Source organism: Ostrea edulis, chromosome 2 (genome assembly GCF_947568905.1).
Source record: "Ostrea edulis chromosome 2, xbOstEdul1.1, whole genome shotgun sequence".
Lineage (NCBI taxonomy): Eukaryota > Metazoa > Mollusca > Bivalvia > Ostreida > Ostreidae > Ostrea > Ostrea edulis.
The window spans coordinates 60464357-60476990 of NC_079165.1; the positions used below are offsets into that span (position 1 = coordinate 60464357).

Here is a 12634-nt window from a genome sequence, read left to right on the forward strand (position 1 = left end):
AACTGAAAATCCTGCACCCTTCCTTTCTTTATAGCCTGTTTCATGAATAAACCCCCCAATGTCAATTTTCAAAATTACTTGGTAATACTCACACTGAGACTCGTAATAGTACGGCACATTGAGACTGGCCAGGTACTGTTTGAGAGGACTGGGGTCATAGGAGGGAGTCTGAGGATCTACAGTTACTGCTCCAAATTCAAAACACAGTCCCTGTCATGACAAAGGTCCCAGTCAGAGACACATGGGTACTATTTAATACAGTAATACAGCGTAATCACCTGTAGAACAGAATGTGGTTCATCACTTACCTTTGCTTTACAGTAGAACTGGTATTGTCTGATGGTATGTAGCAGAGACAAAGAGTCCTTTCCACCAGACAGACAGACCAACACCCGGTCCCCATCACGAAGCATGCTGTAGTCCTCTACACCCTGTCATACATGTATGAGAATCTTCATTGGTATAAAGATTGCATTTAAGTGTTTATTTCATGAAAGCTATGAGTTTACAAGTTCTGTATCAATATGCATATGGAGAGTTGTCATTGCCTCAAAACACACACCTTGAGGAATTTTGTAAAGATGGGTTTGGGAGGAGAGAACCATTTACTTGCTGATGATTTCTTTTTTGATGAAAGTTCAGACCTGGCAGCACAAGTGGACTTTTTTCCTTCATCTGCATTAATGGACGTCTGCTTTATCCCTACTGTCTTGTCAATTTTTTTCTGTTTTGAATCTGAACAAGATCTACTCAAAGAACAGCTGTCTACAGTTTTCTTCTGTAAATCTCGTTTTCTTGATGTATTGATAAGAGGACACACAGTTTCTGGTGTGGACACAGAATTACTATCACAGATATCCCTTCTTTTTGTTTCTGTAATATCACATCCATGTGTTTCTCCTTTACATGATTTAAGGTCTTTATCACAGGAATTAGCCTGAGCTTCAGAATTTTCAGAATCACACTGTGCTATAACGCCATACCCTCTCTCTAAATCTTGAAGCAGTTTTTCTGAGAAGTCATTATGAGTGGTGGTCTCTGATTGGTTTATTGTTGTAGGGGCGTGCACTACCCCATCATTCTTCATCACCTCCAACACAAAGGGAGGTAACCCTAAAATTTCCCTGAGGGAAGGAGGGCAAAATAGCAGCTGTGAGGAGAAATTTGGAACGTTGTGTCCAGCCAAGATGTCTGCTGCTTCACTGGGTAGTAGGAACCAGCGGTACTTTTTAGCATGGTCATCAAACATATGGGTGTGGTCAGGTAACTGATACTTTGTCTAGAATTGAAATAATTCATGTCAAAAAGTTCAGATATTCATAAATAATAGGCCGGTGCTGCATTCATGTCATCAGTTTGTTAACGACTTGTTTGGAACTACGTGTATAAGTGTACTAATTTTAGCAGGAATTTTGAAATTTTAGCACCTTTGGCGCTGTTGAAAAAGCACTTAATCATTGTTGTACAAAACTGTAAAATCAGTTATAAATTATTGTACAATGGAAGTGTTATTTCATGATCAAGTCCAACAGTGCATCAAATAAGATTGTCATACATTCTAAATACATATTGCAAGTACACATTCTGTATAACATTGAAATGAAAGGTACATGTAGTTGTCTTGAAATATCTATGATAAAAATGTATCCAAATAAATTACATGTGTCTTTGTGAGACTTACCCTTACAGCCTGTCTGAAAAGTTCTTTGGACTTCTCAATACAATCCTACAAATGTATATGAAATCTATGGACCTGGGATATTAATAGCAAAGTAGACAGTTTCATAAAATAATTGCAACATACACTGTACAAACTTCAGTAAACAACATTTCGTGTTCAAATCATAATCAACATGCTTTTGTGAAAAGTGACTGTAGACAGCTTACAGTATAATCAGTAGGGAGGGGTCCTTTGACAATATTTGGAGGAACTTTGTAATGCATTTCTCCTGATCTGTAGGAAATGTGTCCCAGCCACTTCCTGTCTTTAAACACCTGGAAATCTTTCTGCCTCCATTCTCCAGTCTCAGGATTAAACATATACTGTAAAATATAGGTACTGATTGTCTAATGAACACCAAGATACATGTACATATACATAATAATATCCTTTAAATATCTATGGATGAGCAAATTAATTGCGTGAATGAAGTTCAAATAATGATCATATACAATGGCAATGTCTTCTACAATTCAGAGAAGAGATTGGGAGGTATGCTGGAAGATCCCTAACTCTACAATGTAGGGAGAAGATGTGCCAGATCATTCCTCACTCTATAATATAAGAAAGAAGTGTGTCAGATCATCCCTCATTCTTAATATAAGGTGGTGTACCAGATTGTCCTTCAGTCTATAATATAGGGAGGAGGTGTGTCAGACCATCCCTCACTCTATAATACAGGAATGAGGTGTGTCAGATCGTCCCTCACTCTATAATATAGGGAGGTGTGTCAGATCGTCCCTCACTCTATGATATAGGGAGGTGTGTCAGATCGTCCCTCACTCTGTAATATAGGGAGGTGTGTCAGATTGTCCCTCACTCTTTAATATAGGGAGGAAGTGTGTTAGATCGTTCCTCACTCTATGATATAGGGAGGTGTGTCAGATCATTCCTCACTCTATGATATAGGGAGGTGTGTTAGATCGTTCCTCACTCTATGATATAGGGAGGAGGTGTGTCAGATCGTTCCTCACTCTATGATATAGGGAGGTGTGTTAGATCGTTCCTCACTCTATGATATAGGGAGGAAGTGTGTTAGATCGTTCCTCACTCTATGATATAGGGAGGAAGTGTGTTAGATCGTTCCTCACTCTATGATATAGGGAGGAGGTGTGTTAGATCGTCCCTCACTCTATAATATAAGGAGGTGTGTCAGATCGTTCCTCATTCTGTAATATAGGGGGGAGGTGTGTAAGATCGTTCCTCACTCTAATATAGGGGGGAGGTGTGTAAGATCGTTCCTCACTCTATAATATAAGGAGGTGTGTCAGATCGTTCCTCATTCTGTAATATAGGGGGGAGGTGTGTAAGATCGTTCCTCACTCTATGATATAGGGAGGTGTGTCAGATCGTTCCTCACTCTATGATATAGGGAGGTGTGTTAGATCTTTCCTCACTCTATAATATAGGGAGGAGGTGTGTCAGATTGTCCCTCACTCTATCATATAGGGAGGAAGTGTGCTAGATTGTTCCTCACTCTATGATATAGGGAGGAAGTGTGTTAGATCGTCCCTCACTCTATAATAGAAGGAGGTGTGTTAGATCGTCCCTCACTCTATAATATAAGGAGGTGTGTCAGATCGTTCCTCATTCTGTAATATAGGGGGGAGGTGTGTAAGATCGTTCCTCACTCTGTAATATAGGGGGGAGGTGTGTCAGATCGTTCCTCACTCTATAAGATAAAAGTGTACCAGACTGTCCCTCACCTGTGGTAGCAACTTCCATCCTTCTTTCGCTACAAGTTTAACAGCCTCTAAAACAAATTGCACAGTCTCCTCATCCATAAAGTATGGAAGATTTATCCTGACAAAACCTGGTCTGCAATTGTACAAAGATGATTCCATAATAAATAAAACTGAAAAAAGAACGGAGGAATTAATAGTTATCTCCCTTAAACAATTTAACAACCGCGTTTGGTTTTACCTGATTATTTCCCTTTGTGAATACTCTCTATATCTCCTTAAGTGTGTCCTATCCAGCCTAGTGTCTTCTGCTAACAAATTCTCAATCTCAGCAGATGTTCTTTCATCTAATCCTAGTAAATCCTGCAACAGTGAACTCCAACAGCTGAACAATTTATCTACAGTGTACTCTTGAAAGAAGGAAATAATCTTTGGGCTGTTCCACAATATTAAACAAGGTGTGTGTTAGACAGCAGATTTTATAACCCCCCCCCCCCCCCATCCATCCACAAATTTAATTTTTTCTTCAACCGATACCACCTACATAATTGAATTCTTAACATATCAACCACCCATTAAACAGAATCAACTGAATATGTGATTGTTCTTTCACATTGATATATATAACACCCGGTAGTGATATTGTACTGTACTGCAAGATGTATTTTCTGGTTTTACAGACACTTTATTTATTTGTCATAATCTTTGCAACAGACACCCGCCTATCAAACCTGACTTAGATACCATATTTTGATCTCAAAACCGTTAAAAATGGCCCCATGTTTATGTTGAACATATTTTTGTTTCATCACTTGTTAAGGACTATGGAATTAACTGAAATCAAAATAAAAAATAACAATTATTTACAGTTGTAAATTGCCACCACTTATTTTTTTAAAAGATTGCATAAAATCTAGTTTCTAGAGTTACTTTCATTTTTGAAAGCAGTCTGTATTTGCTCTCTCCAACAATGAATGTCAATATTGAGCAAATGATAGAGTGATTATGTTTGTAATGAAGAGTGAGTAAGAAACTATGATGTATCAAACTGGTAAATAACTACACTTAATTCCATCATTATCTCTATATCAAGCATATACAATTCTTGATCTGTTCACACTACCATCACATATCAATATAGAAACTGGATTATCCCCCCCCCCCCCCCCCCCCCCCCCCCCCACACACACACACACACATATTCTGGAACAACCCTTATAGTAAAATTAAGACAACCAACACACCATTGCATAAGGTCCAGCACATGCACATCCTCCTCTAGCCTGGATTCCAAACAAGTCATTCAATAAACTGGCTACGTAATTGTGGTGAAGGAACCTCCCTGCCTCAGGGTTGTAAACCAAGAACGAAAACACTGGAAGACTGTTCTTATTCCCTGAGCCCAGTAATACTAAATTCTCACAATGCTGTAGAGTCTCTAAAGCAATACTGTAAAGAAATTATAATCAATAAGTTACATTCTCAGAAAATCATAACCTGGATAAATATTGGATATTTATACAGGTGATTCTCGATTGCTCTAACTTCAATCTCAAAGTTTTTAATCTCTCAAAGAGAAGCTCCAGTCCCAATTTTTTTCTCTATAAAACCAAAAACATTCACTCTTGATCTCTCAAACTTTCCACCATTCAAAGTTCTTGATCTCTGGGTTCCATTACACCTATTTCACTACATTGAAAGTCTTGAAAACTTGAAAAATCAGTTGTGAATACAAGTTGTCAGTCCAGCAGTTACTTACTTAGAGGGGGGCCTTACTTGGTAAAATCAAATAGATTGCATGGGAAGTGTGTACTGTTAATTGTGTGTTTACAATATATATACTACTTGGTCACTGTAGGTGTTTTAAAATTACACAATCAAAATCATTTAATTTTAGCACTGAATACAGTATGAACACATTATTTCGAGACTATAATTTTGAGACATAAAAATCAGACAATTATTTCAAAAAGAAAGAAGTATTAATTACAGTTATCACAAAATACAAATAAGATATGAATTGAATCTGACTTTATCACAATATCAGGATGGAAATTCTCTCTCAATGACTTCTTTCACAAGAACAGAGTAGAGATACCCAGCAGTCTCTTTGTATAAGATTTGAATTATATCAAGGTGGATTGCCAATTTGCAGATTTAAACCCATAAAAACTTGAACTCTTGATCTCTTGAAATTTTAAAGAAGTCCCATGAACTTTTAGTAATCAAAAGTCACTTGTACTCACAAAATACAGAGATTTCATATTCAATCGGTAGAGAATGAAAATGCTCCAATATAGAATTTGCACCTGTGAAAATGTTCCTCCTTCTCCATGATTGTTTGTTCTGACACTGCATTTTTGAGCTGGAACACTAGGCCTGCTCTGATGGATTCAACAATAGCTGGTGTTCCTCCTTCCTCGCGAAATTCAGGTTCCTGTAAAAACCTGTAGTTTTCTCTTCTCACCTGAATTAAGTCAATATAAATTCACTTAGATGTACATGCATGTATATATGAACATATATGAACAACCTCAATATGTTGAAGGTAACAGAACTTTAATAAAAACTTTGGAGACATACAGGGTTTGAAATACTGTAAACCAACGCATTCGAGAAATTTTTGCAAGGTTCAAGAGAACCACTTCATCGCGAATATTTCTCACTGCAAACCAGAACTTTAACATTTCTTCTACATTTAAGATTATCTTAGTTGTGAAAATTAGTCATCATGAACCAGTTCATCATGAGTAAGTTGCTAAATAAAGTCATCACGAGTAAGAGTCGGTTTACAGTAAATTAATTTATAAAAGTCAAACATCACTTTGTTTTAATTCATGCTTCATATACATGTACACGAAATGCATGTACTGTGTGATGTTGTAATACATGAATTTTATATCTACATGTATCAGCAAAAATTGTGATTATGATAAATAAAGTACAGCAAGTGGATAATGAAAAAACCCTACAGCAGGAATCCTAACTCATGATCTAATTTTCTTCCATTCTACAACTTCCACTTCCACATTCTAAATGCAATATGCCTTAAGCAGATTAAACCGATTACCAGATGTAATTCTGATATTGTAGTAATCTCTGGATTACTGTAAACCAACCTTATTTGTGACGACTTTTATTTCGCGAATAAAAGTTGCTTTACAGTACATGCATGTGCAGATCAAAGTGACTCCTGCTTTAGATAACTACAGAGTCTGGGATAAGTAATTGCTATTCCAACGACCTATCACATATCTTTTATGAACATGCAGGTAGACTTCAGTGAACACACTACAGAAATCTGAAGTTCAAAGAAAAATAGAGTAGATTGACTGACCATGAAAATATTGGAATGATTCTTACATAAAATACAGTTCCTCCACCACAGTTTTCCGGCACTTTGTTCCTGAACAGTTTCTTTTTAGCAACCAGTATTCCTACAATAAAATCTCATCCAATGAAACATGCTATATACACAGCACATTCACTGTACTACAATGTGCATGTATCAATGATGAAGGTAACAATCCTTGTCCAATTTATAAAAAGCATTTTCTATGGTAGAATCCTTACTCCATGACATGTTTATAAATATAAATTGTGCTACTGATTAATTCTATATTCATGACATGTACCTGGGGTCTGCACTCCTCCCACAAACTTATGGGCCGACATAAATATCGCATCTTTGTAAACGTAAGGTTGATCCTCACCACTAAATGTTAACAGAATGAGTCATTAAGGACGGGTCAAATGTATTTTCTTTCATGTTTAAATACACCATTTTACATCTACAGGCATTTAAAAGACATTTCATCCGATTACAACAACCCCATTGCATTTTCTTTTTTGTTGCTAAATACACTGTAGTTCAATATAGTTATACAATTGGTTTGCAAGGAATAAAATTACTGAGTATAGCAGGGTTTCTAGCCAGGTGTAAAATTTACAATAAACATATCTCATCGTTCTTACCTAGTCAACACTGGATTCATGTCAATTTTGTACAATAAACATATCTCATCATTCTTACCTAGTCAACACTGGATTCATGTCAATTTTGACATAAGGAGCTGCTGTTGCATAATCCCAGAAAGCAAGGGCTCCATGCTTATGAAGACAGATAGTGATGGAATTGACATCCACTAAAACTCCAGTAACATTTGAGGCAGCACAAAAACACCCAATGAGAGTCCGACCAGAGGACTGCCAATGCTGTGATACATAAAAATAAACAAGAGAAATCCAAAACAAACTCTGTAAAAATTTGTTTATTTGAATAAATTGAATTATTTACAGAAGCAGAAGGCATGAGACACAAATAAATCATAATCTTGCATGGAAAAGCTAATTATTTTCATGTTGGCCTTTGCTGTTTTCAGTCTGTATGTTTGGTAGTTTTCTTCTTAAAATCAATAGTTCGCTTTTCATCGCGCCGATCAATAAAAAAGCTATTATTTTTAATAGAAAGTTTAGGCAGTTTGGAATTTAAAGACGGAAAAAGCTGATTTTTCTTAGTTGACCTCGTGAAGGAAAGTACCTCAATTCAAACTGGAAATTTGTGCATAAATGATCTGGAGGTTTATCTTGTATATGTCTTTAACAATAATTGCATTTTAGTACCTGTAATTTATTTTCCAAATCTGCAATGCTTATGCTACCACTTCCATCTTCCTTAATTCTAACAATCTAAAATACATGCACATTTAAATATATTAAAAATGCAACAAAATGAGTTAACAATATTTGATCTACTGTACATCTATATATTGGTAGGTATTTTCTAAATATCTTCCAGATATTATAATTGGGTGTACTAACCACAGCATTTATGCTTATCCATGGCAAGAAGCTGGAGTGGTGTTCATAGGGGCCGACAAATACAATCTGGGGAAAAACATTGTTAATACACTGTAGTTCAAATATTCAGTAAGCATAAATTTCTCTCAAATTCAGAATTTTTTTTCAATTAATTAAATTTTATAATAAAGTTATTGATTTTAAATGGTAGTATACATTTCCAAACCTACTGGTGATCTCTCCATATCAAGTGCATGAACAAGCTTGTGAACTGCTGTGGTAGTCCCACTTCCACAAAAGATCACCGAATCGTGTTCACTAGCATGAACAGAGTTCCGAACAATATCCCTGCCAAAACATGTACATAAGACTAATCATTCTTATTTACTGTATACCTAGAAAGTTTTCATCAGTGTCAATTTTGCTTGGATGCATTGAAAATTGATTTTGCTCCATTTCAAATTTGCAACAAGCGTACCGCAAACGGTACACAATACGCCCGTGAAATGCTTACATAGGGTGTTTTTCTTGTGCTATAATTTGTATAACTTTGCTTCAGGTAGTATCAGCCATCATGAGGCTGTGACAAACTTTCATAAGAATAAAGGGTCTTAGCATAAACTCTGTACCATAATACGTCCCGTCTAAAGACGGGCGTATAAAAAACCATTTGTTACTAATAAGGGTAAAAATTAAAATTTGCCTATTCAGGATGAAGACGAAGATAAAACTGTCGCTAACACTTCCCAATATACAATGCATCAGAGTTTATATTCACCTTGCTTCGTGTCTGTATAGTGTTGTCTGAAGAGAAGTCAAACTTGTTGTTGTATGAGTGTTTCCATAATCCGGCAGAACCTCATTCTGGATATAATCTTCAATAAACTTCAGGGCTCTTTATTTTCCACAATTGAAAAAAATACAAAATTAATTGTAATAAAATTACACTGAATGTTACCATAATCTGTCCATATAGCAAACACTGCAAGTGACCCCCCAAGAGATGCAAACCTACACATAGCATATAAACCAGAATACCTCTGGAGGTTCATGGTTTCAAAATGAATACATACATGTATAATATAGCACTGCTTACATATGAGCGTGTACATCCTTTATATTAATCACACAATAAGCAATCAGGCTGGTGAATCTAACTGAGGTCTGAGGATAGAACTTCACGAAGATACCATTCTCCATTTCTGACACTTTGCTATGCTTGCACCACCGACAAAACCATAGTGAAAGCAGCAAGCTGTCTGAAGAGTAGTTCTCCAAGTGAGCTCTGATTACAACATTAGCTGCAATAATGTAGCCCTCTCTGATTTTTTTTTAGGGAGAGGGCTACAACTCCTTAGGATCTCCGTAATGGTGCAAATGCGGGAGTGATTCACTCCCGCAACATTTGCGCTCATTCTAAACATTTCCTGACTTTCTTTACGTAAATAAAATGATATTCTATGTTTCTTAGTCAATATATAAATTTACAACCTGCAACTTAAGATTTGTGAGGCTCTATTCTACCGTTTTCAACAATTTCGATAAATTCCAATTTCTCGATTCATATTTGTGCGCCATGTTTGATGTACTGAAGTTTCAACTTCCGATTGTCAAGTCATTTGCATATGCCATATAAGGTAGTATTTACATCAATGGACAAGTATGGAGGCGAAAGCTATTTCGTCGGTATTGAAAAGGTTTGAATTTAATATCAAGTTAAAAACCGAACAGCAGAGTGTAAATTCTATCTGCAACAATATGATTTTTCTTTCTTTGTCGAAGTGGCTCGAGTAACTACATTTTCGCGCTGATTGTCAATTTAGGTTTTTCATTAGATCCACCTACGAGATCTCGCGATAACAAGCATGGCGGAGCAGACGAAGAATTTTGCATGCTGTACATTATATTTAATGATAAACACCTTTATTAGACATGCCCAAGCACAAAGTTGGTACTCCTTTTGGTGTAAACAACATTTGGGACTAATACACAGAGTTTATTATCGGTTATTCATAAAATTATTTTGCACCATTATGGAGATCCTATGGAATTGTAGCCCTATCCCGAAAACGTCAGAATAAAAAAAAATTGGACAGGGCTACATTATTGCAGCTAATTACAACATGTGTGAACATAATGTAAAGTTAAATATTGATCAGGGGAAAGTTAGTAAAACTCCCATTCTGCACACAAGGGCCTGTCATGAAATATTTGCATTCTTTTATATTTGCATTCTTTTTATATATGACCCTTCTCTATATAAAATAAGATTTTTTTTACATAGAGAAGGGCCACATATAAAAGAATGCAAATATTTCGTGACTGGCCCCTGTGTTCTGCACTGCAATAACCTGATTGCTTAATTGTTGACTAATGCTGCACAAACCCCTATTATGAATCAATAGAAAACTAGTATCATTCTGCAACATCATAATCCTCTGTCTGCATGTGAGTGTTTATGGTCTTTATTTTGATGTCTTAATACATGAATATAGGTATGATAAACTGGTGGAGTTTTCTCTGCACCGGACCAGTTTAATGACTAGAGCTTACAGAACACTGGAAAAGTTCAAGGTTGTTTTACATGCTTTACTCTATATCTCGATAAATTGTTTAGCTTCGTTTACCAGTTACCAAACCGGTCTACTAGAAGCTTTGAAAAGTATACATGTATGAAAGATTTCATGTTGACATGTTGACCTAGTACCAATGCACCATCCCGTGGTATCTTTTGCATTACAGTGGAGTATTAATTATATGTACTTATACTACCTTTACTACTATTACATGTATGATGTAGTGTTGTTATGTACATGTATATATTTTTTATCTTATTTTTTTCAGTGTATATTTCTGACTGTTTTGCATTAGGGTACACGGTGGTACTTACATGTAATAGAGGGCGAAGCCCTCTCACGGCCCGAAGGGCCGTGAGAGCGGAGTTCTCCCTATAGGTAACACGTATATACATGTTTAAAAGGAAAATATAGGAAAATAATGAAAAATTAAACCATACCTATGGAACTTGAAAAGTTTGGTACCAATGGCGTCGATTCGAATATTAGCGCGTGGACATGTATTCCTCCATTTTGAATCTCGTCTACCCTAGTTCACGTCGTTCTGAGATGTTACATGTACATAAAATCCGTAAAAGCAAGTAAATCTTATTTTCTTAATCATATACAATCACTCCACGATTAACGCCATGTTTTTTGTTGTGGTTCAAACGCTATGTTTGTAAATTTGCTAAATAACGACGCTGAATATGACGTCACAATGTACTGTTTACATCGATTGCGTTATATTTCCTGCGTTCAATATATAGGCAGATCAAAATGCTTTGATACAGCTCTGTCCTCGTGCTAACTTCGGGTTATTTTTGTCCTGTTTTGGATATAGATACTAATGCCAAAACTATTTTGCTTCGCCCTCAAACATGGTCACGCCGTAAAACATATTACAAATAAGTATTATCATGTTCAAAATGTCTCATGTATGAACATTGTTCATACTAATAGTGCATATTGTGCTCTTGTTTTGTTCTTTTCTTTTTATCATCATTTTTTTTAATAAACATTGCACATTGAAATGTTAACAATCATGTATGCTGTATGCCCGAGACCCTCTCGGCGAGAGGGCCCTAATTTGAAAATAAATCATATTCTATTCTATCCATACCTTCCTGAGGCAATATAGTCCACATAAGTCACTAAAATCATAAAAAGAATAAATTAATACCACATAAGCAGTTAGATTTTAACGACATAACTTCACTACACACCTAAGCACAAGATAACTTATTGAATTTAACTGAAAATGTAACCGTATTAACCTTTTCTTAATCCAAAAGGTCCACTAAAAATTTTGTCTTTCCCTATTACATTCTCCCGAATGTATTCTAGAAGATGTTCTTTTGATTCTGTATCATCTAAAATATGTTCAGACATCAGATGTTCTTTTGGTAACGAGTAAAACTGACGATTTCTAGCATCATGTGGAGTTTTCTCCATGACTGCCTCCATCTTGTTTGTCTCCGTCACCAAAATGTTTGAAGCATCAGGCGTTTCGACTCCCAGACGTTTCGACACCTTTCTTCTTGACATTAAAGGGACTGGTTCACGTTTTTCGAAAGAAATGTTTTTCATTTTTGATGTTAAAAATTAAAAATATAGCTCATTTAATGTTGACAACCAAAACTTGGACCGTCTGAATGCAAGGATAAGAGCAGAACAATTTTATAGTATTGTACATAATTCTAGTTGTAACACAATGATGAAATATATGCAACTGCGGTTCATTAGGTGATGAGATTCATTTTTTTTATTAAATGTGAAAAGCTTGTTGATGAAAGAAAATCTTTTTGTGGTGCTATAGAAAAAACGTTAAATTTTTTACTAAACTCAATGATGAACACAAATTCATTTACATACTA

The 12634-nt window shown here is 35.8% G+C and overlaps 1 protein-coding gene across 2 annotated transcripts in view; it reads right to left on the reverse strand.

Annotated features, from left to right (window-relative positions):
- LOC125679381 (uncharacterized) overlaps nucleotides 1-12360 on the reverse strand; it is a 17301-nt gene extending 4941 nt beyond the window's left edge. The window contains exons 1-19 of one of the 2 annotated variants that reach the window (XM_056154653.1): nucleotides 12035-12116; nucleotides 11881-11911; nucleotides 11219-11322; nucleotides 8981-9097; nucleotides 8433-8550; nucleotides 8224-8289; nucleotides 8026-8091; nucleotides 7436-7617; nucleotides 7038-7117; nucleotides 6766-6839; nucleotides 5712-5869; nucleotides 4647-4851; nucleotides 3644-3765; nucleotides 3427-3538; nucleotides 1888-2043; nucleotides 1682-1726; nucleotides 563-1279; nucleotides 309-431; nucleotides 93-210 (exon numbers count right to left, since the gene is read on the reverse strand). In XM_056154653.1, coding sequence (XP_056010628.1) covers nucleotides 93-210; nucleotides 309-431; nucleotides 563-1279; nucleotides 1682-1726; nucleotides 1888-2043; nucleotides 3427-3538; nucleotides 3644-3765; nucleotides 4647-4851; nucleotides 5712-5869; nucleotides 6766-6839; nucleotides 7038-7117; nucleotides 7436-7617; nucleotides 8026-8091; nucleotides 8224-8289; nucleotides 8433-8447 — 2239 coding nt within the window. In that variant the 5' untranslated portion in view covers nucleotides 8448-8550; nucleotides 8981-9097; nucleotides 11219-11322; nucleotides 11881-11911; nucleotides 12035-12116. Of the gene's footprint in view, nucleotides 1-92; nucleotides 211-308; nucleotides 432-562; nucleotides 1280-1681; nucleotides 1727-1887; nucleotides 2044-3426; nucleotides 3539-3643; nucleotides 3766-4646; nucleotides 4852-5711; nucleotides 5870-6765; nucleotides 6840-7037; nucleotides 7118-7435; nucleotides 7618-8025; nucleotides 8092-8223; nucleotides 8290-8432; nucleotides 8551-8980; nucleotides 9098-11218; nucleotides 11323-11880; nucleotides 11912-12034 lie in introns of both variants that reach the window. The other variant, XM_056154652.1, reaches the window with a different exon arrangement.
- Between the last annotated feature and the right edge of the window lie 274 nt (nucleotides 12361-12634).